The sequence below is a fragment of the Lithobates pipiens genome, unplaced genomic scaffold, assembly GCF_037356315.1.
Source record: "Lithobates pipiens isolate NorthernLeopardFrog02 unplaced genomic scaffold, aLitPip1_a1.2 Scaffold_13, whole genome shotgun sequence".
NCBI classification, from domain to species: Eukaryota; Metazoa; Chordata; class Amphibia; order Anura; family Ranidae; genus Lithobates; species Lithobates pipiens.
Genome location: NW_027507718.1, coordinates 437,323,485 through 437,350,259, shown reverse-complemented (window position 1 = coordinate 437,350,259; position 26,775 = coordinate 437,323,485). Strand labels below are relative to the sequence as shown.

General features: G+C 40.0%; 1 protein-coding gene across 1 annotated transcript in view; it reads left to right on the top strand.

Annotated features, from left to right (window-relative positions):
* Window positions 1-26,775, top strand: part of RBPJ (recombination signal binding protein for immunoglobulin kappa J region) — a 166,751-nt gene that overhangs the window by 99,277 nt on the left and 40,699 nt on the right. Inside the window, exons 3-4 of the mRNA XM_077477679.1 lie at window positions 7,124-7,219; window positions 26,195-26,360. Of these exons, the coding sequence (XP_077333805.1) occupies window positions 7,124-7,219; window positions 26,195-26,360 (262 nt within the window). The remainder of the gene's footprint in view (window positions 1-7,123; window positions 7,220-26,194; window positions 26,361-26,775) is intronic.

Genomic DNA, 26,775 nt, shown 5'->3' with positions numbered 1-26,775 from the left:
TGTTTGATGCCCAGCCTGCCTCCCTCCATTTGTAAATCGGATGTTTGTAAGTAGGGGGACCACTTGTAACCTACTTTCCGTGCATTTTTGATGCAGAAAAAAATGCACTGGACTGCATGTGGTGTGAACTGACCCTTAAAGATTTTACCCACTCCCCCAAAAATGCTTCAGTTCTGTATCATAAGTAACAACAAAGGTATTGCTGAATTGATAGGCCCCTAGCTGAAATGTGAAAATGTCTATGGAGCCCAGCTAGCTAACGTTGTTTTGATTTTAGGTTTAGTGTGTGTGATATGCTGTGAAGCTTCAGGTCTTGTTTTAGTAACCTAACAAAATCTATTTTAGTTTAAAGGAAATCTAGAGGCATCTGCATGGAGATGACCTGTACACAAAAAAAATACTTCCCATATTTACAAATGTGCTTAGTTTTTGCTTTGTGTATTTGGTTGCCATTTCCTATTTTGAGTTTTTGTGCAACTTCTGCTTGGGTTCAGTAGTGCACTGGGCACAGTATCCGATAAAGATTTTTTTATTTTTTTTTACGTGTTATATGTTCCGTTCGTCATTGTTAGTTCCCCAATTGATTATGCGGATTGGAAGTGTGTTTTAGTGGCCTCCATTTTTGGAGAGAATGGTCTACAATCCTAATGGCAACAAACTGTTCTAGGGTGCAGAACAGTTGGGCATATTTACAGGTTGTATGCATGCCTACTTGTTCATATCAAAGCTTCTTTTCTCATACAAGTCAGTGGCAATTTTAAAAGCAGATTAATGCCAGCTGAGAAGCATCGCTAAGGGCTCATTTATGCTCTTGTAAAAATGTGCGTGTAACATTTATGGTGCACATTTGTTGGCGAAGTGGATTGGCAGGGCAGGCATTCAAACTGAATGGCATCACACTGCACAAATGCAGATACTATGCAGTATTTAAAATACCGCACACAGGAATGAGAAAATAGTTATTGAATACACAAGGGCTTACATCAAATGGTCCACCAACACATTTCGGAGGGATACAGCCTTAGTCATACCCAACAGTAGTGCACATAGCATCAGAATGTGAATGGGCCCTGAGGAACTTGGATGCATTTTAAACTAATACCAGATGCAAACTGAATGCACTTGAAAGCATACTTATTTTGCTGATCTCCTTGAGTCCTTAGAAAAATGTGCCTGACTGCTACTCTGAGAGTGCCTTTCGTCTTCCTTCTACATTGCCTAAACAGAAACCATTGTGCTAGTAAGTGGAAATCCAGTGAGAGGCATATTCGGTGTCCTAGTCTCAACCCACCTGAGCAATCCCACCAGGAAGTCGACACTGCACACCACAATCATAGGCGGTGTTGCATTTCTTTGTGCGGCTGCGGACCGGGAAATGCCTCGCCGTCAATGATTATCGGTGTGCAGTGTCGTCTTCCTGGTGGGATTGCTCAGGTGGGTTGGGACTACGATCTCAAACACGTCTAAGCCCAACACTATTGCTGACAGGTAGTGAATGAGCTTTAAAACAAGTGCTCTAACCTCTGTAGAGGGTGGGGAACGTTCATCATCCTCAGTGTCCACAGCAGAGTCCCTGTCTAGGGAACGTTGTACTAGGAAAAATAATTTCTTGAGAGAGTACAACGTTGGGGGTACAATGTTGGCCTGCACTACAGAGGGATAACATTTGGGGGTACTTATTTTAAATGTAAACATTTTGTAAACCATGTGACCACGAAGTGGGGAAAGCAGATTGATTTCTAGAATGCATCACTAGAGCGATCACCAGCAGGAGGAAGGAGGTTCTGATTCCCCTATATAGATCTTGAGTGAGACCTCATTTAGAACAGTGTCCAGTTCTGGAAAGCTTACTTACAAAAAGATATTGATAAAATAAAACAAGTCCAGAGACAGATAACAAAAATGGTGAAAGGCCTGGGGGATAACTCGTATCAAGAGCGAATTCAGGAACTTAACATGTACAGTCTAGACAAAAGAATGGAAAAGGGGAGACATGATTGAAACCTTTTAAGTACATTAAGGGGATAATTCGGGTTCAAGGGGGCAGGATTTTCAATATGAAACCAAATCAAGAACACAGGGACATGACCTCAAATTAACTGGAGGAAAATTTAAAAACACATTTTTGGAAAGTAGTATTTTACTGAAAGGGTGGTTGATGCTTGAAATAGACTTCCAGTAATGGTAGTGAGTCAGTCGAGGGTAAGTGGCTTCAAACATGCTTGGGACAAACTTAAATCTATACTCAGAAAAAACGTTATATTAAAAAAAAAAAAAAAAAAAACCACAAATGTGTAAATTAACTACTTGCAGACCAATCAGTATACGCTTATTGCGATTTTATTTTTTCCCAAAAATATGTAGAACAATACATATTGGCCTAAACTGAGGAAAAAAATAGTTTTTTTTAATCTATTTTTTGGGGGATAGTTATTATAGCAAAAGGTCATTTTCCTTAATAATTGTTGCTCTTTTATGAAGGAAAGGTGATCAAATACCACCAAAAGAAAGCTCCATTTGTGGGGAAATAAGGGCGTAAATTTTGTTTGGATGCAACATCGCACGACCACGCTTTTGTCAGTTAAAGTGACGCAGTGCGAATTGCAAAAAGTACTCTGGTCAGGAAGGGGGTAAAATCTTCTGGGGCTGAAGTGGTTAAGTAGAAATACAAGGGTGCAGAACACTTGGTCTTTTTCCCCGCCACTTTGCTATGTTTCAAAGTCAGTTTACTCAGCTCTTTTTTACTTTTCCAAAACTTTGGCTCTGCGAGTTACATTAGATATTAGAAGGCTGCCATATCATGAATGGGAGGGGAAGCAGGGTCCATTGAGTGTTGAAGATGAATTTCTACATAGTACCTGTAGCTAAAGAGGTTTGTGGGGGCTCTTTTAAAGCCAATTTACTGTTTGGTAACAATATGTAAATACTTGAATGGCCATAACCTGGTCACAGTTACATTTAAGCTTTAACCACTTGACCACTGGGCACTTAAACCCCTTTCCTAACCAGACCAATTTTCAGCTTTCGGGGCTCTCACATTTTGAATGCCAATTACTCAGTCATGCAACACTGTACCTATATGAATATTCTGTAAAAAAAAAAAAAGAATTTTCTTTTGTTTCTGTTATAAAATTTAGCAAATTAGTAATTTTTTCTTCATACATTTTTGCCAAAGTGTATACTGCTACATATCTTTGGTAAAAATAAGTACAAATTGGTGTATATTATTTGGTCTGTGTGAAAGTTATAGAGTCCACAAGCTATGGTGCCAATATCTGAAAATTGATCACACCTGAAGTACTGACAGCCTATCTCATTTCTTGAGACCCTAACATGCCAGAAAAGTACAAATACCCCCCAAATTACCCCCTTTTGGAAAGAAGACATTCCAATGTATTTAGAAAGATGCATGGTGAGGTATGGCTGGGTATCGCAGAGTATTGCCGGGTATGGCTGGGTATCGCAGAGTATTGCCGGGTATGGCTGGGTATCGCAGAGTATTGCCGGGTATGGCTGGGTATCGCAGAGTATTGCCGGGTATGGCTGGGTATCGCAGAGTATTGCCGGGTATGGCTGGGTATCGCAGCGTATTGCCGGGTATGGCTGGGTATCGCAGCGTATTGCCGGGTATGGCTGGTTATCGCAGCGTATTGCCGGGTATGGCTGGGTATCGCAGCGTATTGCCGGGTATGGCTGGGTATTGCAGGGTACGGAGGGATGGCTGAGCATGGGTGGATGGCTGGATGTGACTGCAATTGTCACAGATCAGCGCTGTGGGCACTACAGATCCAGCCCGCAGAGCTGCACAGAGAGGGGAGGGAGGAACCGGCGTCGTGAAATGACGCCAGTTTGTTACAAGTGATCGCTCTGTCATTTGATGGAGCGATCACGTGGTAAACGGGCACGATTAGCGGCCGTTAACCGTGATTGGTGATGCGCCAGGTCCTGTGGACCCGGTGGTCACGGACATTCTCGGGTGCGTGCCCCAGGGGGCATTTTTTCTCTCATTTTAGAGTAAGGAATGGCGATAACTGCTTTTTTTTTTATTTATTTTTTTGCCATCTGTTCCCCATTGGGGATATATCCTTTCACTTTCTGTCCAATAGCCAAAGCGTGAAGTAAGAGGAAATCTCTCCCAATTGAGGGAATCCCAGGATGTCCCCAGGGTCACCAAACTTTTTGTCCTCGGAGATTTCCCCTCTCTTCCTGCTCTGGAAACAAAATTTGTCTTCTCAAAACGGCCAACTTGTTGTCCACTGTAGTGTATACGCTGGCTGTGTTCTGTGAATAGAGGCATGTTGTCAATCTGCATTTTCTGTTGCTGGCGAAAAACCGGAAGTGTCATAATTTCGACGAGTTGGCTCTTTTGCCATTACACCGGCCTTAGTTATACTTTAGGAATATGAAAGACAAAACACCAAGTGCCCCCCCCCCGCGATCTTACCAAAGCATTTTCCTGATTCTATGCAGAGAGTTCTCTGCTAAACCCGACAGCTGGTAAAAAAAAAAAAAGAAAAGAAATAAAAAAAGAAAAAACATTCAGTCTGCCAAGTTTCACAACATTCCTCAGCCTCAGAGCTAACTATAAACATTTAACTTTTTGTTCTTTAGATGAAAGGAATCAACTTCGGTCTGTAAATGAGGGCAGTTTAACCATTTAAAGACTAAACCTTTTTCTGATACTTGTTGGTTACAAGTTAAAATCATAAATTTTTGCTCGTAAATTACTTAAAACCTCAAAATATTATATATTTTTTAGCAGAGACCCTAGGGAATAAAATGGTGGTGTTTGCAATATTTTATGTCACACTGTATTTGTGCAGCGGTCTTTCAAATGCAAATTTTTGGGGAAAAAAATACTTTAGTAAATAAAAAAAAAAAACTAAACAGTAAAGTTAGCCCAATTTTTTGTATAATATGAAGGATGTTCAACGGAAAAATCGTTAGAGAATCGTGATCTTTATTCTATTAAAATGTTTGTGATTCTCATTTTGCCCAGAATCATGCAGCTCTAATTCACTATCTTGGCAGGATGTAATTGGTTTGATAGCTCTATAGAATTGATGCTATATAAAGGAGTAAAATAACTATAGACCTAGTGTAGATGGTTTATAGGTGCACTGCTCTAGGGATGTGCCAATATACCAGCCATCAAATTATTGACCAAAAATAGGGTTATTGGCTGTTTGCCAATAGAGGGGGGGGGGGGGGGGGGGGAAGGGTGCTAATGGCTACCGAAAAAACACGTGTAATTTTTGCCACCATTTTTATAGGTTATAGGACTCAAAAACGCAAAGCACGTGTGTATTTACCACATTTGTAATGGGGAGGTGCGTTTAAACCACAAAATAAGCGCAACAGACCACTGTGAGGATGTGCATCGAATTTAAAGGGATGCTTTTTTTTTTCCCCACACACAAAAGCAGTAGTTTATATTAGACACTTACAGGGGTTGAACAAAACTATGGGAAAAAATGTATGGTAAAAACAAAACTGTTACATAATGCGATGCTGGACCACAGTTGGCATTAAAGACTGCCTGAATTCTCCTGGCTATTGACAAATATAAGTCTTGGATGGTGGATAATAGAATCTGATACCACTCTTCATGCAAGAATCCAGGTCGCAATCCTGCGCAGTGTCCTTTTTGTCTCCGTTGGCCACACTTCTGCTTCTCAAACAACTTTTTCCCACAAACTGTATATGCCGTCATAACTTTTAATATACTGTACCTTGCGACACTGCAAATAAATTGGCAAATTCAGTCAGAGGCACCAGCTAAGCGGGCACCAACAATTTGCCCTCTTTGAAACTCTGTTAGCTCTGATATGACTCCATAATACTAGCGGTGCGCGCAGTGAATGACTAAAGTGAGGCTTACAACCTGTTAGCGAGATGTGACATCACTTCCACTTTCATGGTAAAACATGCCACTTTCACACCTACAAATCATGTGGTGGTTCCATATTTTTGTCTTTTAGGCCTCGTGCAGACTGGACATTTTCTTTCTGCTGCTCCTAAGGGCCTTTGGCATTCTATGTCTTGCCTCTAAACATCCCTGCATGTTTAGCCTTACGTAGAGGTGACTCTATATATGTTTTTCTCTTAGCTGTGTTGGGGATGGGTGCAATTGCACAAACCCAAAGATGGCACTGCCAATGCCCAAGGCAGAGATTTTTTTTTATGCCTTTACCCCCCTCCCAAATGACAGATGTGGCTTCCCCCGTGTAGTGGTAGTGCTGCCACACAGCATAGAGACATGTAGCCTGTTAAAAGTGCAGGCTCGCTGTCGCTGGGTAAAAGCCCTTGCCTGGCTACTGCATCTGTCATGCAGGCAGGTGTTGGTGGTTGACAGTGCTCAATGTACCTAAATGGCTCAGCTACTGATTCTGCCTTTGTGACAGGTGCAGTGGCCCAGCATGGAGCTCAGTAATGCTGTGCTGGGATTTTATCTGTCTCGGCATTACTAAGCTGTATTGCGGATGGAGTGCACTGTATGGACACTTCAGCTTCTGTGCCGTCCTCCAACAAGCATCCCTGATTGCTGTCTGATGCAACTGTGTAAGTTGGCCTCATTAGTGGAATGACCCCATCCTGTATCTTTATGAAAATGTATATTTTAGATATCCAACCCTGCTTCTGAAACTGTGCTAACTGCTTCTTATCACTCATATTGTAGAAAGGCTAGATGATCTGTGAATTGCTGCAGTTAATAAATCAGCACTGTGAAGTCTTAAGTGTTTTTTTAAGCAAAGTAAGCCAGAGCAATGGAATCACCAGGTATTTTGTGGTAGTTGAAGTGAGAAGATCTTTTTGCAAGGTGAGAATCTTTAGAACCACAAAGCTGTTCAAAAGCAGCGCTGGGTGCACCCTAGTTAGACTCAGCTACACTAGGTGGTGGTGGTGGAAACCACAGCAAAGATCTGCAGATTGCATCTATTACCCCTCTACACAAAGCTGTTTACTGCTGAACCACAGCAGTAAACAGCAGTTGGAGTTTATCCTCACAGTAAACTCTCCAACAAGCAAGCAGCTACACACTTGATTCTGATGAATGTTGTTTTTTTTATTGTCACCCCCCTTTCAGACCTAGAAATTATTCATACCCTTTTGTGTTTTTCAGGGAAGCAATGCGTAATTATTTAAAAGAACGGGGAGATCAGACTGTACTTATCCTCCATGCTAAAGTTGCACAGAAATCCTATGGCAATGAAAAAAGGTGCGTAATGTATTTTGCTTTTCAATAGTATTATTTATATATTTTTTAGTTTGCCTATTCTATAAAAAAGAAATATAGCAGAGTACGTTACACCTTGAGATACCTTGCTTTTCACATACAGATGGCATTGTAGATCATCACCCACTGGATATACTCTAGGTATTCTCATGAAAACACTAACTTCTTTCTGTCCGTCATGGATGTAACAGGTTGCACCATTAACCGGGAATGCACTGCAGATATTTTTATGCAGTATCCAGCCATTTAAAAGAAAAAAAAATGAAATGCATACGTGTATGTCTGGGCAAAAAGTAGAATATTCAGTACATCTTTACAGTACATGCACATTTCCCCATTTGTATCATTTTACAATGCAGTGAAGTCGCAAGCAGTGTTCCATGCCAGAGTTCTCCCATCGGGACTACAGGACACCTCTCCCTTTTGTTATGAAGACAAGGGGATGCAATCAGTGGTCCAGAAGGGAAGAAGTTGGCAGGGCTGCCACTGCTTGAGATTTTAGACACCTTTCACACTGGAGACATTTTTCAGTCGCTAAAGGGCTAAAAATAGCACCTTTAAATCACCTGACAAACCCCCCCCCCTGCAGCCCCAGTGTGAAAGCCCGAGTGCTTTCACACTGGAGTGGTGCACTTGCAGGACGTTAGAAAAAGTCCTGCAAGCAGCATCTTTGGAACGGTGTATACACTCTCCTCCACGACCCTTCCCATGGAAATGAATGGGCACTGCTGCCAAAGTACCTGCAAATCGCTTTGGCAGTGGCACATTTAACCCTTTCTTTGGCCGCTAGCGGAGGTTAAAAGCTTGCACTAAAACAAGTGTAAAGCACCGCTAAATCTAGCAGCGCTTTACTTTTTAAGGGTAGCGGTGCCAGCGTGAAAGGGGTCTTAGTGCAGCAAAGTGTAAAGGGGTCCTTCTCCCACTGACCATCAAAAAAAAAGTCCCTTCTATATTGTATCCTAATGGAAAGGGCACCTCAAAGACCTTTACTTTAAGGGAGCACTTCTCTACTGACCACAAATGTGAGGGAACACTAAACAATTTTCACTGTCTGGGTTTTTCTGGCTACTACTATTATCGTTGTATTTAATTTCATTTTCGTTACTGATTTTGGGGAAACCCAGCCCTGGGTTGTCAAGTTGCCACCTTCATTATTCTTTTATTTATTTACTATTCACGCAATTATTTAGTGAGCGCTGAGTGATCTAGTAATTATTATCAGGGGTTCCCTGAAACCTGGAAGTTATATGAAGTGTTTTTTTCTATGTTAAAAGGATTAGAAAGCCGCAGTAGAGTCAACATGGAAAAGTGGAGTGTATATGAATCTAGCAGAAGCCAATGTGTAGCTTTAAAAGTATGAATCTTGCTATTGTGTATGCAGAATGTTACCAGTCTTTTACAGCCCCACATTCCTTGACTTCTTTCTCCAGCCCAGTCTGCAATAATAATTTTTATCCCCTCCTAAACTAATTGGACCATGCGATTTTACTGGAAACCCGCGGCACGCTGACACAGTGAAAAGCTTTATATAGAGAAATTCTAAAATTAAATGTTTTGTTTTGTTAGAAGGATTGTTTAATTCACATTACCCCAGTTTGGATCTTATTTTTCTGTGCAAAGCATTTCTTAATAGTTCGTCCCCCAGGGACATATTCACTCATTCAACCTCGCCACCTCTAAATTCCACAGCTCTGTTTAAATGGTTCTTTTTAAAATGTGTTTTTGTGAGCTCAGCGGCCTCTGGAGCATTGTGTCTGCATTGTAAAAAGCTGAACGGTATCATCTCGCTTTTATTTTTTTTCTTCTGTACGAAGAATGAGAAGCCAATTTTTTTTTTCTGGCCAATTTGTAGCTGATTTTCAGAAAAGGCTGACTTATGAACACTATACAAATACTGAATGAAAAATAAACTGTTGCCTGTAGCAGCCCCATGCTTTTTAGCTTTTTAAATTTAATACATCAGGTTGTTGGCAGCAGCTTCATTCTTATTCACATTTTTATTAATTAACCTTCATAAGTGTCAGAGCCCTGGTGGTGACCACTGTATTTTTATTTTTTACAGAATTCCACATTCTTTGGAAAGTAGTCAGTGGGGAAAAAATGTTCTCCATAGCAAATATTTTTTTCTTTTTTTATTGGCATCTTTAAATGAGAAAAACTGAGTGGCATTTTTTAATATTCTCAAAATTCAGTACAGACAGGAATGTTTAGTTTGGTGAGCCAAATAATATTGAACACAAAGACAAGAGATATGGTAAGACCAAAAAATGCTCTATACTCTCAATATACAGTAAGCAATACCACACAAATGGGAAACATAAGGGGTATACAAAGACACTGAATTTCAAAAGAGCCAACTTCCCTAAACTACGAACCTTGCTAGAAGGCATGAATTGGGATAAAATCTTAGGCACAAAGAACACGGGGGGGAGATAGGTTTGATTTGAGAGCATATTAAAAGGGAATTAGCCAATGCATCTCATTGGGTAATAAATTTAAGAGCAAAAAAAAGTTCTGGATGACTTAACTCCAATGTAAAAATGCACATAAAAGCAAAGGAGAAGGCCTTCAAAAAATAAAAGCTTGAGTGATCATCATCAGCATTTAGACTAAAGAATGCAACAAAAAAATATAAGGGTGCAATTTAGGGCAGCTAAAATAGAACACAAAAGACACATTGCAGAGGAGAGCAAAAACGAAATCCCAAGAAATTTTTAAATACGTAAACCGTAAAAAAAGGGAGGACAGATCATATTGGGCCATAAAGAATGAGGAAGGACATCTGGTTACAAAGGATGGGAAGATGGCGAAGGTATTGAATTTATTCTCCTCTGTCTATCTTCACAAGGGAATCAGGGGGCTTCAGTAACCAAAACTGCAGTATTTATCCTTATGACACATCACAGGAAGCACCTCCATGGTTAACAGAGGACAGAATTAAAATTGGACTTGGGAAACTTAACATTAATAAATCATCAGGACCAGATGGCTTGCCTCCGAGGGTACTTGCCAGACCGTTGTTCCTAATTTTTACTGACAGTCTACTGAATGGAATGGTACCAGGTGATTGGAGAAAAGCCAATGTAGCACCAATATTTAAAAAGGGCCCAAAATACATCCCTGGGAATTGCAGACCAGTTAGCTTAACATCAATAGTATGCAAGCTTGTGGGGGGGGGGGGGGGGGAGAATAAGGGACTATATACAAGCTTTTAGTAATGAGAACGGTATCATTTAGCAGTAATCGGCATGGATTCATGAAGAATCTTTCTTGCCAAACCAATTTTTTAACCTTCTATGAGGAGGTGAGTTACCATCTAGATAAAGGAAGGCCCATAGCTGTGGTGTATCTGGGTTTTGCAAAAGCATTTGACACAGTTCCCCAAAAATGTTTACTGTACAAAATAAGGTCCATTGGCATGGACCATAGGGTGAGTACATGGATTGAAAACTGGTTACAAGGGCGAGTTTAGAGGGTGGTGATAAATGGGGAGTACTCGGAATGGTCAAAGGTGGTTAGTGGTGATCCCCAGGGTTCTGTGCTGGGACCAATCCTATTTATTTTGTTCATAAACAGCCTGGAGGATGGGGTAAATGGTTCAATCTCTGTATTTGTGGACGATGCTAAGCAGGGCAATAACTTCTCTGCGGGATGTGGAAATCTTACAGAAAGATCTGAACAAATTAATGGGGTGGGCAACTATATGGCAAATGAGGTTGAATGTAGAAAAATTAAAAAAAAAAAAATGCTGGGTGGCAAAAATATGAATGCAATCTATACACTGGGGGGAGAACCTCTGGGGGAATGGAAAAGGACCTGGGGGTCCTAGCAGATGATAGGCTCAGCAATGGCATGCAATGCCAGGCTGCTGCTAACAAAGCAAACAGAATATTGACATGCATTAAAAAAGGGTATCGACACCAGAGATAAAACAATAATTCTCCTGCTCTACAAGACTCTGGTCTGGCCGCACCTAGATTATGCTGTCCAGTTCTGGGCACCAGTCCTCAGGAAGGATGTACTGGAAATGGAGTGAGTACAAAGAAGGGGCACCTAAGCTAATCAAGGGTCTGGAGGATATTAATTATTTTAAAGCACTGAACTTATCCTCTCTGGAGAAGATGCTTGGGAGGGAATATGATCAATCAATAAATACCATACTGGTGACCCCACAATAGGGATAACATTTTTTTGAAGAAGGGAGTTTAATAAGTCACATGGCCACTCATTAAAAGTAGAAGAAAAAAGGTTTAACCTTAAACTACATAGATGGTTCTTTACTGTAAGAGTGGCAAGGATGTGGAATTCCCTTCCACAGGCGGTGGTTTCAGCGGAGGACATCAATAGTTTAAAAAAACTATTAGATAAGCACCTGAACGACCACAACATGCAGGGATATACAATGTAATACTGACCTATAATCACACACACAGGTTGGACTTGATGTACGTGTCTTTTTAACCTCGCCTTCTATGTAATTATGATTTTCTTCTCTTGATGTCTTGTACAGTTTTCAGTTAGGAATCTATAACCTGTTATGTGTTAACAGAAGATAAACAGTAGTATTACTGCTGACAAATTTCCCAGCCGTTTACAGCATATATAGAATCATTTACCACTCCAATCAGTGCCTACCCCTAAAGGAATTCCCTGCATAATGTTACCACTCCAATGAAAGAGCATGCTGGCACACACCATGGGAAAGGTTTGGTTAGATGCCATTTAACCTGTTAACAACCTGAAAAAATAAATAAATGAAGCTTGTTGCCATCGTATACAGGACAAGTGTTGTATACTGTCCTGTAGTTTATAAATCTTTGGTGGTTTCTAATTTTCAAAGCTGTTGCATATGAAGCCCAGGTTAAAGAAATATTGTGTAAATGGAAAAGGCATGTGTATTCTTGCATACATTTTAGGGTCTCTTGTGTAAAGATGTACAGAATTTTCGGCGGCCAAAACATTAGCTGAAAATTGAGTTTTCTGCATTTTGCCAATAAAGAAAAAGATGACCATAATGGTGCCGAAAACGCAGGTGATTTTACATCTTTCATAGGTCATGTGACTCAAAAAAACAGCATCAAAAACATAACCGGTGCGTCATTGATGTGTTCTTGCTGCATGTTCAGTGCATTTCAACAAGAAGTGGGGTTTTTGGTGGTGTTTTTTTTTTCCACTTGCCAAAAAAACGCAGCGAGCAAGATTTTTAACACAACAGAAGCGCAAAGGACCAGTGGTGAAGACATACATAGAATTTAAAGGGATGCATTTTTCTTGACCGTTTCTTGTGCCAAAAACGCTAATGGCTGACCATGAATTTAAGTTCAGAATAATTAAAAAGTCGAATATAATATAATTACAGTATTTCACAAAAGTGAGTACACTCCTCACATTTTTGTAAATATTTTATTATCTTTTCATGTGACAACACTAAAGAAATGACACTTTGCTACAATGTAAAGCAGTGAGTGTACAGCTTGCATAACATTATACATTTTCTGTCCTCTCAAAATAGCTCAACACACAGCCATTAATGTCTAAACTGCTAGCAACATGAGTGAGTACACCCCTAAGTGAAAATGTCCAAATTTGGCCCAAAGTGTCAATATTTTGTGTGGCCACCATTTTTTTTTCTAGCACTCCCTTAACTGTCTTGGGCATGGAGTTTACCAGAAAGGTTGCCACTGGAGTCCTCTTCCACTCCTCCATGACAACAACATGGGGCTGGTGGATGTTGGAGACCTTGAGCTCCTCCACCTTCTGTGTGAGGATGCCTCACAGATGCTCAATAGGGTTTGGGTCTGGAGACATGCTTGGCTAGTCCATCACCTTTACCCTTAGCTTCTTTAGCAAGGCCGTGGTCATCTTGGAGGTGTGTTTGGGGTCATTGGCATGTTGGAATACTGCCCTGCGGCCCAGTCTCCGAAGGGAGAGGATCATGTCCTACTCCAGTATGTCACAGTACATGTTGGCATTCATGGTTCCCTCAATGAACTGTAGCTCCCCAGTGCCGGCAGCACTCATGCAGCCCCAGACCATGACGCTCCCACCACCATGCTTGACTGTAGGCAAGATACACTTGTCTTTTTACTCCTCCCCTGGTGCTGCCACACACGCTTGACACAATTTGAACCAAATAGGTTCATCTTGGTCTCATCAGACCAGGACATGGTTCCAGTAATCCATGTCCTTAGTCTTCTTGTCTTAAGCAAACTGTTTGTGGGCTTTCTTTGTGCATCATCTTTAGATAAGAGGCTTCCTTCTGGGGCGACAGCTATGCAGACCGATTTGATGCACTGTGCAGCGTATGGTCTGAGTACTGGCAAGCTGACCCCCCCCCACACCCCTTCAACCTCTGCAGCAATGCTGGCAGCACTCGTACATCTATTTCTCAGAGACAACCTCTGGATATGATGCTGAGCGCGTGCAACCAACTTCTTTGGTCAACCATGGCGAGGCATGTTCTGAGTGGAACCTGTTCTGTTGAACGGCTGTATGGTCTTGACCACCGTGCTGCAGCTCAGTTACAGGTTCTTGGCAATCTTCTTATAGCCTAGGCCAGGGATATGCAATTAGCGGACCTCCAGCTGTCGCAGAACTACAAGTCCCATCATGCCTCTGCCTCTGGGTGTCATGCTTATGGCTGTCAGTCTTGCTATGCATTATAGGAGCTGTAGTTCTGCAACAGCTGGAGGTCCGCTAATTGCATATCCCTGGCCTAGGCCATCTTTGTGTAAAGCAACAATTCTTTTTTTCAGATCCTCAGAATTTTTTGCCATGAAGTGCCATGTTGAACTTCCAGTGACCAGTATGAGATTGAGAGTGGTAACCAAATTTCACACGCCTGCTCCCTATTCACACTTGAGACCTTGTAAAACTAACAAGTCACATGACACTGTTATCCAAGTTGTACACTCACTACTTTACATTGTAGCAAAGTGTAATTTCTTCAGTGTTGTCACATGAAAAGATATAATAAAATATTTACTAAAATGCGAAGGGTGTACTCACTTTTGTGAGATACTGTGTGTGTGTGTGTGTGTGTGTGTGTGTGTGTGTGTGTGTATATATGCTCCCGCATCCATCCCCTTTCCCCTCGTCTGCATTTGTACATACAAGGAAACGGCAATTAAAAAAAAAAATTATTATTATTGCACTTTATCATTAATACTGCACTTTAATATTGTTATATATATATATATATATATATATATATATATATATATATATATATATATATATATATATATATATATATATATATTGTGTTGTCATTGATAACTACAATAATTCTTGAATATTGCCACACAGGATCTGTATGTCCCTTGATGAGATTTATTTGAGATGCACTTTGATTTAGTTATTTACACAGCTTTGTTGGCCAATAATTAGCACTACTTCACTTTTTATACACATTTTTAAGGGTGTTGGCAACACTTTAGAAGTTTAGCTGCTTCTTATTTCCATTAAGCAATTAACCTTTTTGCACTTTAGTTTATTTTTTTGCAGCTTTAGCATTTTAGTACTTTCACTAGTTGCTTACTGCTTTGGTAGCGCATTAGTAACTTTCTTCTGACATTGACCAGAAGAAAGCCATTCCTTTCAGCAAAAAACAAAATTACACGTTTTGAGTTTGCGAAAAGCTATGTGGGAGACTCCAAAACGTATGAAGAAGGTGCTCTGGTCTGATGAGACTAAAATGTAACTTTTTGGCCATTAAAGAAAACACTGTCTGGCGCAAACCCATCACATCACCCAAAGAACACCATCAGCAGGGATGTTTTTCAGCAGTCGGGACAGAATTGAGGGAAAGATGGATGGTGCTAAATACAGGGATATTCTTGAGCAAAACCTCTACCACTCTGTGTGTGATTTGAGGCTAGGATGGAGGATCACCTTCCAGCAGGACAATGACCCCAAACACACTGCTAAAGCAACACTTGAGTGGTTTAAGGGGAAACATGTAAATGTGTTGGAATGGCCTAGTCAAAGCCCAGACCTCAATCCCATAGAAAATCTGTGGTCAGACTTAAAGTTTGCTGTTCACAAGCGCAAACCATCCAACTTGAAGGAGCTGGAGCAGTTTTGCAAAGGGAAATGGACAAAAATCCCAGTGGTAAGATGTGGCACGCTCATAGAGACTTATCCAAAGCGACTTGGAGCTGTGATACCCGCAAAAAGGTGGTTCTACAAAGAATTGACTTTAGGGGGGTGAATAATTATGCACATTGACTTTTGTCAACTTCATAATAAAAGAAAATATTCAAAGTTGTGGGCATGTTCTGTATATTAAATGATGCAAATCCTCAAACAATCCATGTTAATTCCAGGTTGTGGGGCATAAAAACACGAAAAATGCAAAGGGGGTGAATACTTTTACAAGGCACTGTACAAAAATCAACACAGCATGATGAATTATCAGCCGCTGATATTTATGGACAGTTGTAAAAGTCACAGATTTCTACAAACTGTCAGTTACTGGTGGTTGGCAACCACCAGTTTTTGTTTTGTTTTTTTAACAAGGGACTTATAGTGGGGTGGGCGTGCTTGGGTCCCTTCCTCAGCTCTATTTGCGAAGACATTTGGTGCACAAAAATTAGATTTTTATACATTGTTGCTTTTGAGGAATATATTTAAAGGAAATCTGTATAGAAAGACATGTATAGGCTGCTAGTGAATCACCTCTGGAAATGTGTTGTCCGACTGTCATGCTGACTTTGTATCTTCTGAACAAACTCTAAAAGAGCCAGAAATGACGCTCACTGCGACCCCCTGTACTGGTAGGTGCTCTGGCATGTTGTGTGCATTGGGTGCATCTTAAAGCATAATGTTAATGCAGCCTAAGTTAGGAAATGAGCGTAAATCCCATCTCAGGAAGAATACATTTCTGTCAATAATGGAAGTAGCAAAGAAATGCAGACAGTGATTGTGTAAAATAGGTTTCCCACTTTGGAGAAACAACTGCTTATCTTGAAAGTCAATTAAGACATGTCCCCTTATTTTGTTGATCAGTGAATTGTCCCCTTTACATAAGTGGTAAGCAAAATGCTCCCTAAAGCCTTGTTTACACAAATGGTTGAGGGGAAGTAAAAGCAGGCAGTTGTGCCATTGGTTTTACCAACCAAGGAAACCCATGTTGACGTGGCCAGCAGCCATGGTACACATTGCTCAATGAAGCATTCAACCTGTCACTTTTGTCAGGCAGCCCTTTTGCACTGCATGAGATTTTGCTGTTACCATTCAACAACTGAATCTAATGCACACAGTTGTTCACTGTGGTGTTGTGGGCTTTTAGTGATTTTAAAAAGTTTAAATTCACTAAGCGATAAAGTGAGCATAGTTTGTCATAACAATTACCCTCTGCTCTGAGAGCTAAAAACAACAATGTTATTTCTGAATAATAGTAACTAATGCACATCTTATAGCTTTTTGAAATGAGCATGTAGACTCTTTGCTTGCAAATGCTTGCTTTGATAACATTTGTATTAATAATTTTTTTTTTTATTAAAACTGAAGAGCTGTTTGTAACTAAATGATTTCAACCATTGACTGTATAAGCATGCATTTCTGGCATATGCTTTTCATTAAAACACGTCTGCCATCTAGTGGACAGCTAAGGTATTAAAGCCATTCTGAGTATTATTTTTTTTGCTCACATAGATTAACTTTTAAAGATTAACTTCACCTTTTTAGTTAAAAAAGATAAATATATGTGATTTTGTAGGTTAAAATGTGTGTGTGTGTGTGTGTGTATAATATATAAAAAAATAAAAATTTAACACACTAGTCTGCAAAGGCTTCCAACAGCTCTCTGTACTTCGCTGCAGGCAATTACTGAGCTGCAGGAAGTGTCAATGAACTACAAGGGTACTAATCAATGATCTCACTGAGTTCTTTGAGAACTACAAGTTTTCTGTAGCCACTCTGTTTTTAAAATGTGACAGCGGCTGCGGGAAGAACAACCCCCGCCCACTGTCGTCGGGGAACTGGGGTGAGGTAGGTGGTTCTGAACATGTTACACCCTAAATACAGACTTAACATGTTTAGAAGTTAAACTGACATTCACAGAATGGCTTACTGTGCTCCTTAAGTGGCCAAATATGCACCATCTCAGACAAGATTGTGTCCTCCTACACTGTGACTTCAATTTAAAATGAACAGTTTATTTTTTTTCCCCATTTTCTTCTTCTTTTTCTTTCCCTTTTTAATTATTTTTTTAATGATTGCACCATCTCTATGCAGTCATATCAAGGAGCCTTAAAGTATAACCAAAGACAAAACTTTTTAGTTTTGGGTAGAGGGATAAGAATGCTTGTCCATTTTTAGTGCTTCCAGTCTACCATTGTCATCGGAAGTGAAAGTAAAGGAAAATCCCACATTTTGTATTACCCCCCAGAAAAGTAATGGAGGAAAATTTTTCTAATTGAGACACTAATTCTAGTGACCTGGGGGTTCCCAAGGAATACCCTTAATTTGCAGGGATTTCCTTTAACTTCCTGTTTGGCTATGGCAAAGTTTCTCAACTCCAGTCCTCAAGTACCCCCCACAGGTCATGTTTTCAAGATTTCCCTGAGATGAAACCGCTGTGGTTAATACTATGGCAGTGAAACTGATCAAATCACCTGTGCAAAATAATGAAAAGCATGAAAACATGACCTGTTGGGGGTACTTGGGGAAGGAAGTGAAGGTAAATCTCTGTAATGGGACACAGATAGTGGGGGGGAAAAAAAAATCTGACTGGGGTTATAAATCTCCCTTGCTCTATCCAAAATGGGGGGGAAAAAAGTTTTGTCTATAGTTCAACTTTAAGAAACCAGGGATGATTAGGAATCGGTCTGTATCTGAAAAGAGGTTACAGGTTGAATGTCAGTGTAAATAAATGCTTTTTTTGGTGCAAGAAATTGGAATTGATGGTTAAAATCCATTTCTGTATAGTTGAAATTGAAAGTCCTAACTAATGTATTTATGTGTTTTCAAGCTAGATTCAGCACATTTAAAAATAATTAAGAAAACAATTACTGGAGTTTGTCTACTATAAGCGACTGCATTGTACCAGTAATGCAATCTGAGAGCCTTGTTCAGAGGATCCAGTAACATTACATTGAATAGGGAGGAATTGCTTCCAGAAGCCATGTTGCTTATTAACAGAGGACAGTTTGGTGATGTTTCGTGGCTATGCAGGGGTGTGCAAATATAATAAAAAAATAAAATGTTTGCAAGGGACTAAATCTGGGTCCCAATCTACTTACTTGTCCCTCATGACAATTTACTTGTCCTGATTTAAAAAACAAAACAAAACGTATTTAACCACGTACGCCCCCTGGATGGTTTACCCCCCCCCCCTTCATGGCAAGGCCATTTTTTCGATACGGCATTGCTCTACTCTAACTGCCAATTCAGAGGTCATCCCCTGATACAATTTATGTCCTTTTTCCCTTAAATAGAGCTTTTTTTTGGTGGTATTTGATCACTTGTGCGTTTTTTTTTGTTTTTTTTTTTTATCTTTTACGCTATGTAAAAAAACTTGTTTTACTTTTCTGCTATTAAACATACCCAATAAAAAAAAATTGAATCCAATTTATTCATCAGTTTAGGCCAATATGTATTCTGCCACATATTTTTGTAAAAAAATCCCAATAAGCATATATTGATTGGTTTGCGCAAAAGGTAGAGCGTCTACAAACTATGGGATATTTTTATGGATTTATTTATTTATTTATTTTTTTTTTTACTAGTAATGGTGGGAATCAGCAATTTTTAGCGGGACTGCAACATTGCGGTGGACAATATGGACACAAAGTGACACTTTTTGGGCACCAGTGACAGTGATCATTGCTAAAAAAAAAAATTGCACTCTTACTGTACTATTGACACTGTCAGGGAAGGGGTTAACATCTGGGGCGGTCAAAGGGTTAAGTGTGCTCCTAGGACTTGGGGAAGAGAGAGATCTGTGTTCCTGCTTAGTAGAAACACAAGATCTCCATAATCTTCCCTGTCAGAACATCGATCTGCCTTGTTTACTCGGGAGAGATCCGTGGATTCTGGCGAACATTGTGTCTACTGGACCCACTGATTTCCCAAAGGTGCCAGACCCAGAAGACTGTACGGGTACGTTGTTTCACAGTAGCCAGGCCACCCTGCCACAAGAAATGTGCAGTAAGCTGTTATAGGGTCTAATTTTTACATAAAAAGCCATCATTTACTTAAACATAATTTATGGCTTTTATTTATCATGTTAAGCACTTTCAGACCGGACCATTTTGCTGGCTTAAGACCAGACCACTTTTTGCGATTCTGCACTGCGTCGATTTAACTGACAATTGCGTGGTCTTGCGACGTAGCTCCCAAACAAAATTGACATCCTTTTTTTTTCCCCCCACAAATAGAGCTTTCTTTTGGTGGTATTTGATCACCCCTGTGGTTTATTTTTTTGCGCTATAAACAAAGAGCGACAATTTTGAAAAAAACTCATAATTTTTTACACTTTGTTATAATAAATATCCCCCAAAAATATATATACTTCCTTCTTGGATCAAAGGGCTAAACGTCATGTAAATGCAGGAAGTTTAGCCACTTAGTCTAAATCTTCTTCTTTTTTTTTTTTTTTTTTTGTGACTCTTGTGAGTTAAAATCAATATTTTTTGCTAGAAAATTATTTGGAACCCCCAAACATTATATATATTTTAGCAATGACCCTAGGGAATAAAATGTCAATTTCTGCAATATTTTATTCTTGGGGAAAAAATGCACTTCAATGAATAAAAAAAAGAAACCGTAAAGTTAGCCCAATTTTTTTTGTTTTAATGTGAAAGATGATGTTACGCCGCGAGAATTGTGATCTATCTTCTAAGGAAAAAAAAATCATGATTCTCATTTTAGCCGGAATCGTGCAGCTCTAGTTTTATGGCGACTTAAACGTTTAATGTTATTAACATTGTGCTGTTTAGTTCCTACTCTCCTTTCTGCCTATATCCAGCATTGCATCCTGGGACTAGCCGGGAGGGGAGAGACCCTGCAGTGAAACGAGCACCAATTGGGTGCTTGTCAGGAAAGGGGAGTGTTGGGCTCCTTTAAAGCTCGGCAGAAGCGAGTAAATGAGGCACCGGCCCTAATGAGGTGGGGAAAAAACATCTACCCTCACACACACAGGCATATGGCTGAGCCGCCAAAAAACGCTCCGGTGTCCACTCCTCCATTAGGGGCAAAAAAAAGTAAACCCTGCTTTCCCGCATCAGGATTAAATGTAAAACAAACGACTGCATGTTCTGGGCATCTGGGGACAAGATTTTCACATCCTGGGTATGGCTACCCATATAAGAGGAAGGTATTTTCTTTGTAGAATATACGACTGTGTGTTTTTTTGTTTTTTTTGTACCTCAGATACATTTTTGTGGTTTCTACTTCCTCTCAGTGTTATATATACTTATCTTGCAACATCAGATTCCTAAGTCTGTTTATGAAGAAAAGCTATTTTCTCACACTGTCCCGTCGTCTTGAAGATGTTGCATCACCGCTGTCAAAATTTGGTAGCCCTGTAGCAAGAAGAAAACGTGGAGGTCCTTTGTCTCGTGAACAAAAAAGGGAATCTGATTTCTAGGTATTAGAATGCTAAAGTGATCAGACATGAAGGGGTGAAGTTCCTGCCAGGCATTTACCAGAGAGAATCCCTGCAATAATCAATGCAGTTTGGTTAAGGAATGCTCCAGAGAACTCGCTTCACCCTAAGGGTAGCCATACACATATGACTAAATATGATCGTATTGCTCATTCACTGCATCAAAACTGATTGAACAAACAATGCAAACCAAAAACCTCCTGTTTTTGACATTTTAGCAGAGTTTTGATGGTTTCTCTCCTGATCCCTCAAACCAATCTGTGTGCAGGTGCTGCAGAAGTGATTAGAATACAGATCATTTATACAGTCAACTTTATTTGGTCATTTACATTTCTGAGTTATCAGTTGATTGCAAGCAAGTACAACACCAAACATGTTGCTAAATATTTAAACTAATGATGAATTGCTTGTACCTAGATCAATCGCAAATCACTCTGTGTATTGCCGCCATTGGAGAGCTCCCTGGAAACCTCCTTGCAGTACATCCAAAACTACTGCCAAAAGAAGTAGTTGTTTTATGCAATAGATTATATATGAAAATGTGTCTGACCATGAACAAGGAAACACGTAATGAAAAAAACATAGGCTGCTGAAATGCCTAATGGCTTGGCAGCGATGGCTTCACTGATTTATGTTGTTGAACTGGAACAATCAGGAAAGCCAGAACTCCTTATCAGCATGATTGTTCTGGCCGTGTGACACAAGTTATTGAAGCATAAGGTTCTAAAGAGAGAAACTGGAGAGGTATGATAGCCTGGCACCTAACATCTTAAGAAGGAAAGGTCATCAGTATCAGCCTCTGTTTCCTCCATGACAGGTTGCCTTTAAGACCAATTAGTTCAAAGTGTGTGTGCTTGAAAACTGGCACAGATTACTTTCCGAGAAATAAAGGTAAGGGTGGAGCCGCATATCCACTCCTCACAGGGTCTTTTTGGTGGCAGCTGCGAGCTACAACTTACACAAGTTTCTGTAAAGCAACAATATTCACTTCGTTTTTATAGCAGCTTCAAAATTTTACCATCGTAAAGCGGACTTCTTGGCACATTTTTATTTTTTTCAGGTATCTGAGCATAATGCATTTTTAACAAAGAATGAATTTATGTTTGCTAGTGGATGTTGATGATATATTTTATACTCACAACTTAGTAAATCCTCTTCTGGCCGTTGCCATGATGATTGTGGGCACGTGAAGCCCAAACGATACCTCTTCCGGGATTAGCGATGGAGCCCAGCATGCACCCCTCAATCTCGCGCATGCACAGTTCTACGGCGGCCGTAGCGACAATTGTTTCAAAAGTTGCCCTAACAATGGGCGGCGATGGAAGAACATCCTGTCCCGTTGTTATGGTAACTGCCTGTCGGGAAATATCAAAATTTTTGCTCACAGTACTGCCCACAGACTCCACTTAGTAAATCCTCTTCTGGCCGTTGCCATGATGATTGTGGGCACGTGAAGCCCAAATGATGCCTCTTCCGGGATTAGTGATGGAGAGGTGCGTGCTGGGTAACCAGCATGCACCCCTCAATCTTGCGCATGCACAATTCTACGGCGGGCGTAGCGCCGATTGTTTCAAAATTTGCCATAACAATGGGCGGCGATGGAAGAAGGTCCCGTCCCGTTGTTATGGTAACCGCCTGTCGTTAAATAACACAATTTTTCCTCGCAGTACTGCCCACAGACTCCTGGAAAATGATGACTGACGTTTTCCAGGAGCACAGGCGAGGGAGGAAGTGACGAGTAGCTCTGGACCAGGAAGTGGCAGATTAGGAGCACTACATGGCAACAAGGCGTTTCTGGGAAGTATATAAAAATAAAAATGTCCCAAATGTTTCTTTATAGGATTAAAGGTCTGTGATTATGTAAAATGTTTTCAGGGCAGAACTCCACTTTAACCTTACGTTATGAGTCAGAATTTTTGTACACAACATATTTAGCAGTACAATAGAAAAGCATCTGGCAAGTCGGTGCTTTTGCCTTGTAATAACTAAATGATTCATTGTTGACAGTAAACTGTGATGAAGAAACAGAACCATCTACATGTAATGGCTAATTCCCTACACTTTTTCCCAAACTGGCCATGAACAAAAGTGTATGCGCTTTAGTCTGTATGCGCTTTAGTCTGTATGCGCTTTAGTCTGTATGCGCTTTAGTCTGTATGCGCTTTAGTCTGTATGCGCTCTAGTCTGTATGTTTTAATGAGGCTCCACACATAACCAATTTATTAAGTACAAAGTTGAAAAGCCAAGTGGACTCCTAAAGATGTTGCAATCTAAGGATGATGCAGATATGCATCTTGATACAAGAGGTGTGGAGTCGATCTGTTAGTGAGAGACTCCATACCAGATGTCACCACGTGACAACACTCCATATCTGTTGGGACAGGCTATTTAAACTGGGCGCTTGAGGTTACAAATAAAAGATCTCCTTCTGCATATTTATCCAAGATATCTACAGAAAACTATAAAATCCTAATCTATAAAAGTATAAATATATGCCTACATATTAGAAATGGTGGTGGGGCAAAGGAAAAGCGATTGCTCTGGATAGATCTTAAGTGTCACAGTATGAGTCTGTGTAGGGTTACAGTAGGGTCATGAATGCAGATAAAGAAGGTATATCTGTAGTGTTTTATTGCGTCAAAGGCATGTAAAGAAACTGTGGAGATGTTTTAAAAGTACATGGGGTGTGCAAGGTATTAAGACAATAGAAAAAGAAAAAAATGTAACTTGCACTCAGTGTATGAGACTGCAGCACTCACAAATGTGTGAATACAGGACATAAAAATTTTTATAATGAAGACGCATGTACCATTTTAATGCAATCACAAAGTAAAACAAAACCAAAGAACATAAATATGATTAAGAAGAGCAAAGCATAAATACACATGTGCCAAAAAATCCAAAAATGTATATAAAAAAAGTCACCAGTGACTCCAAGGTGCTTGAAGTGACTTTCAAAGAAGTATAAGTGCTTCCAGTGTTCAGGTGCCGCTCCTCCGTGCCCAGCCTCTTACCAGATCACTGAGTGCTTTGAAAAATACTGAGGGTCCCGGTAATCAGCTCCAGTATAACAGCGGTAGGGCTGCAACTAACGATTATTTTCATAATCGATTAGTTGGCCGATTTATTGTTTTACGATTAAGCGGTTAATAACCTTAAAAAAAAAAAAGTGGATCAAATTGACGTTCATTTTCAACCACAGTGATGGGAAAGTTTGGAAATAGAAAACTTCTTAGTCAAAGGAATTTTCAGACAGTGGATGTGGTTTTCGTTCAACAATTACATTCATTTTAAAAATAGAATGTTAAAAACAAGTGAAAATTTCAAACAAAATTCTTTCAGCGAATGTACAAAGATTTTTCGTCTGAATATTCTCATCTGAAAAATTGATCGGTGTGGCCAGCATAAGGCTCGGTACACACCTATGCAGTTTGCTTTTGATCTGTTTCTGCAGTGCTTTTTGTTGTGCGTTTTGATTTTTGCATTGCATATTTTTCTGCAGCTTCTCCATTGAAGAATATTGAACAAATAAAGCACCATTTTGCGTTTAAAAGTCCCTGACCCTTTCAGATATGAATGCGTCCCATAGGAAACCATGTAAATGAACTGTAGTGCATTTCTGCAAAAAACACCAATAAACATATTGATGTGAACCAGGTCGAAGACGTTTAGTAACATAATGGGGTTAAAAAAATAAATAAAATTAGCCCATTATAGTAGAAAAAAGCAGATAATCACTACTATAAGGGGTTCATTTTTTTTTTTACTGTAGAACAGTGAAAGTGATATTTACAGTAGCGATTTTTTGCTCTTTTTGTACTATAAAGGGCTCATTTTTTTTTTCTTTAACCCCATTATGTTACTGGCCGATTAATCGATTATGAAAATAGTTATCGATTAATTTCATAATCTATTAGTTGTCGATTAATCGATTAGTTGTTTCAGCCCTAAACAGAGGATATCTGTCTCCTTAGACCACACTCAAATGCACAGATAATGGCCAAATGAAACAAAGGAGAAGTCTCGAAGTGCAGTACCACTTAAAACATGAATTTATTAAAGAAGTATTGCACTCACAGGAACAAACCAGTAAAGAGTCTGGCCAGCGTGCGAGATCACACTGAGCAACTCCACCCAACATGTTTCCCCCAAATGGGCATCCTCAGGAAACCAGTCTTAATTGAGATGGAGACAAGCCAGTGTGTTTAGCCATATTAAGCTGGCTCTACGTTCGTAGAATTCTGTTACAAATTTTTTGTCTTTGGAATGTTCAATCTTCCAATCAGTTTTCAAATTGATGATTTCTTGATGGTAGTGTCAAGAAAATTCGAAGGAGCAGAATGGAAAGTTGTTCTCAAACGGATTTCGAAAATTATATGTGATTTTTTGTTCAGCAAATGACATTTTTTTCCTAAACTAAAATGTTAGGAGCAAACAAAATTTGGAAGTACTTTCGAATGACATTAAGTCTCTATAGGCATTATCAAACTTACTGATGAGATTTTTCGTACAAACATTCGTATGAAGTTCTACCTGTGTATTGGGACAGCTTTAGTGAAAAGGTCCTGCTGAATTTAAAATTAACGTGTCTTTCACCTTGATAAAAAGAGGCCTACACGCTCCAGAAATGTCGATGTATACTCTGTAATGGGGAAAAAACATTTCTTCTGGATTTGAGTGTTGGCCTTTTCTGCATTTTAAAGTTTTCATGTTTTCCATTAAAGCGACATTTACAAAAAAAAGGTCATACTTACCTGCTCTGTGCAGTGGTTTTTGGCACAGAGCAGTCCCAGTTCTCCTCTTTTCAGGTCCCCTGCCGGTGCTTCTGGCTTTTCCTCTTCAGCCAGTGCCACCAATAGCAAGCCACTTGCTCTTAGGGCACTGGTGTGTGCTCGCTCCCGAGTCCCATTTTGTGTCCATCTCAGAGCTGAGGCTCAGCCCTGCCATTCCGCCCTCTCCTCTTTGGCTCACGAGCTGTGAGTAATGAGAGACCCTGGAGAAGCTCGGGTTTTGTGCACATTGCTGGCTCGAGAGTGAGCTCAACTGAGTATTAGGAAGGGCTAGGGGGTCGCTGCACACAGTTTTTTTTCTTTTTCTTTTTTTTTTGTCTTCATGCATAGAATGCATGAATGTAAAAAAAAAACCTTGAGCTTTTAAAACAACTTTAGGCCTTGCACCTAGCTTTATATAATACACAGAAGTCTGTGTGGTATGGTATGCTTCATCTCTGGTTACTTGAACAGACTTAGAATTAGGGGTTGATGGGAAAAAAAAAAAAAGAGCATGTCCTAATGTATAACAGCGATAGTCTGCCTTGCTTAGCTGTCTTTTTTTTCTGATTGCAGGTTTTTCTGCCCTCCTCCTTGTGTTTATCTCATGGGTAGTGGATGGAAGAAAAAGAAAGAACAAATGGAAAGAGATGGCTGTTCAGAACAGGAGTCTCAGCCCTGTGCCTTTATTGGCATTGGGAACAGCGAGCAAGAAATGCAGCAGCTTAACCTGGAAGGAAAGGTGAGTGCTTAGTGCAGTGCCTTACAGTCATCAACAGTATTTAAAAAAAAAAAAAGTTCTAAATATAAAGGAAGGAGTGCCAGGAGATTTGCCGGATAATTTGTTCATGCTGATCAATCCATATTAACTGATAATTGGGAATTATAATGTGTCATATAGCAAATGCTGTAGGACATTCTTGGTTAGTGCCTTGATAAAAATAAATTCAGACTGCAGCATATGTCCTTATCATCATTGCAAATCTTGTAGTTCACTTCACCATTGTTTTTACAGGATGACCCTCTCTCACTTAGCAGTTTTAAGCCTGACACACACAGACCAAATATCCTCCGGTTCAACAGAAACCGTGTGTACAGCAGCCTGTCCGACAGAAGCTGGCCCAATGTCCAGCTTCTGTCGAACCAGCATGCAGGAA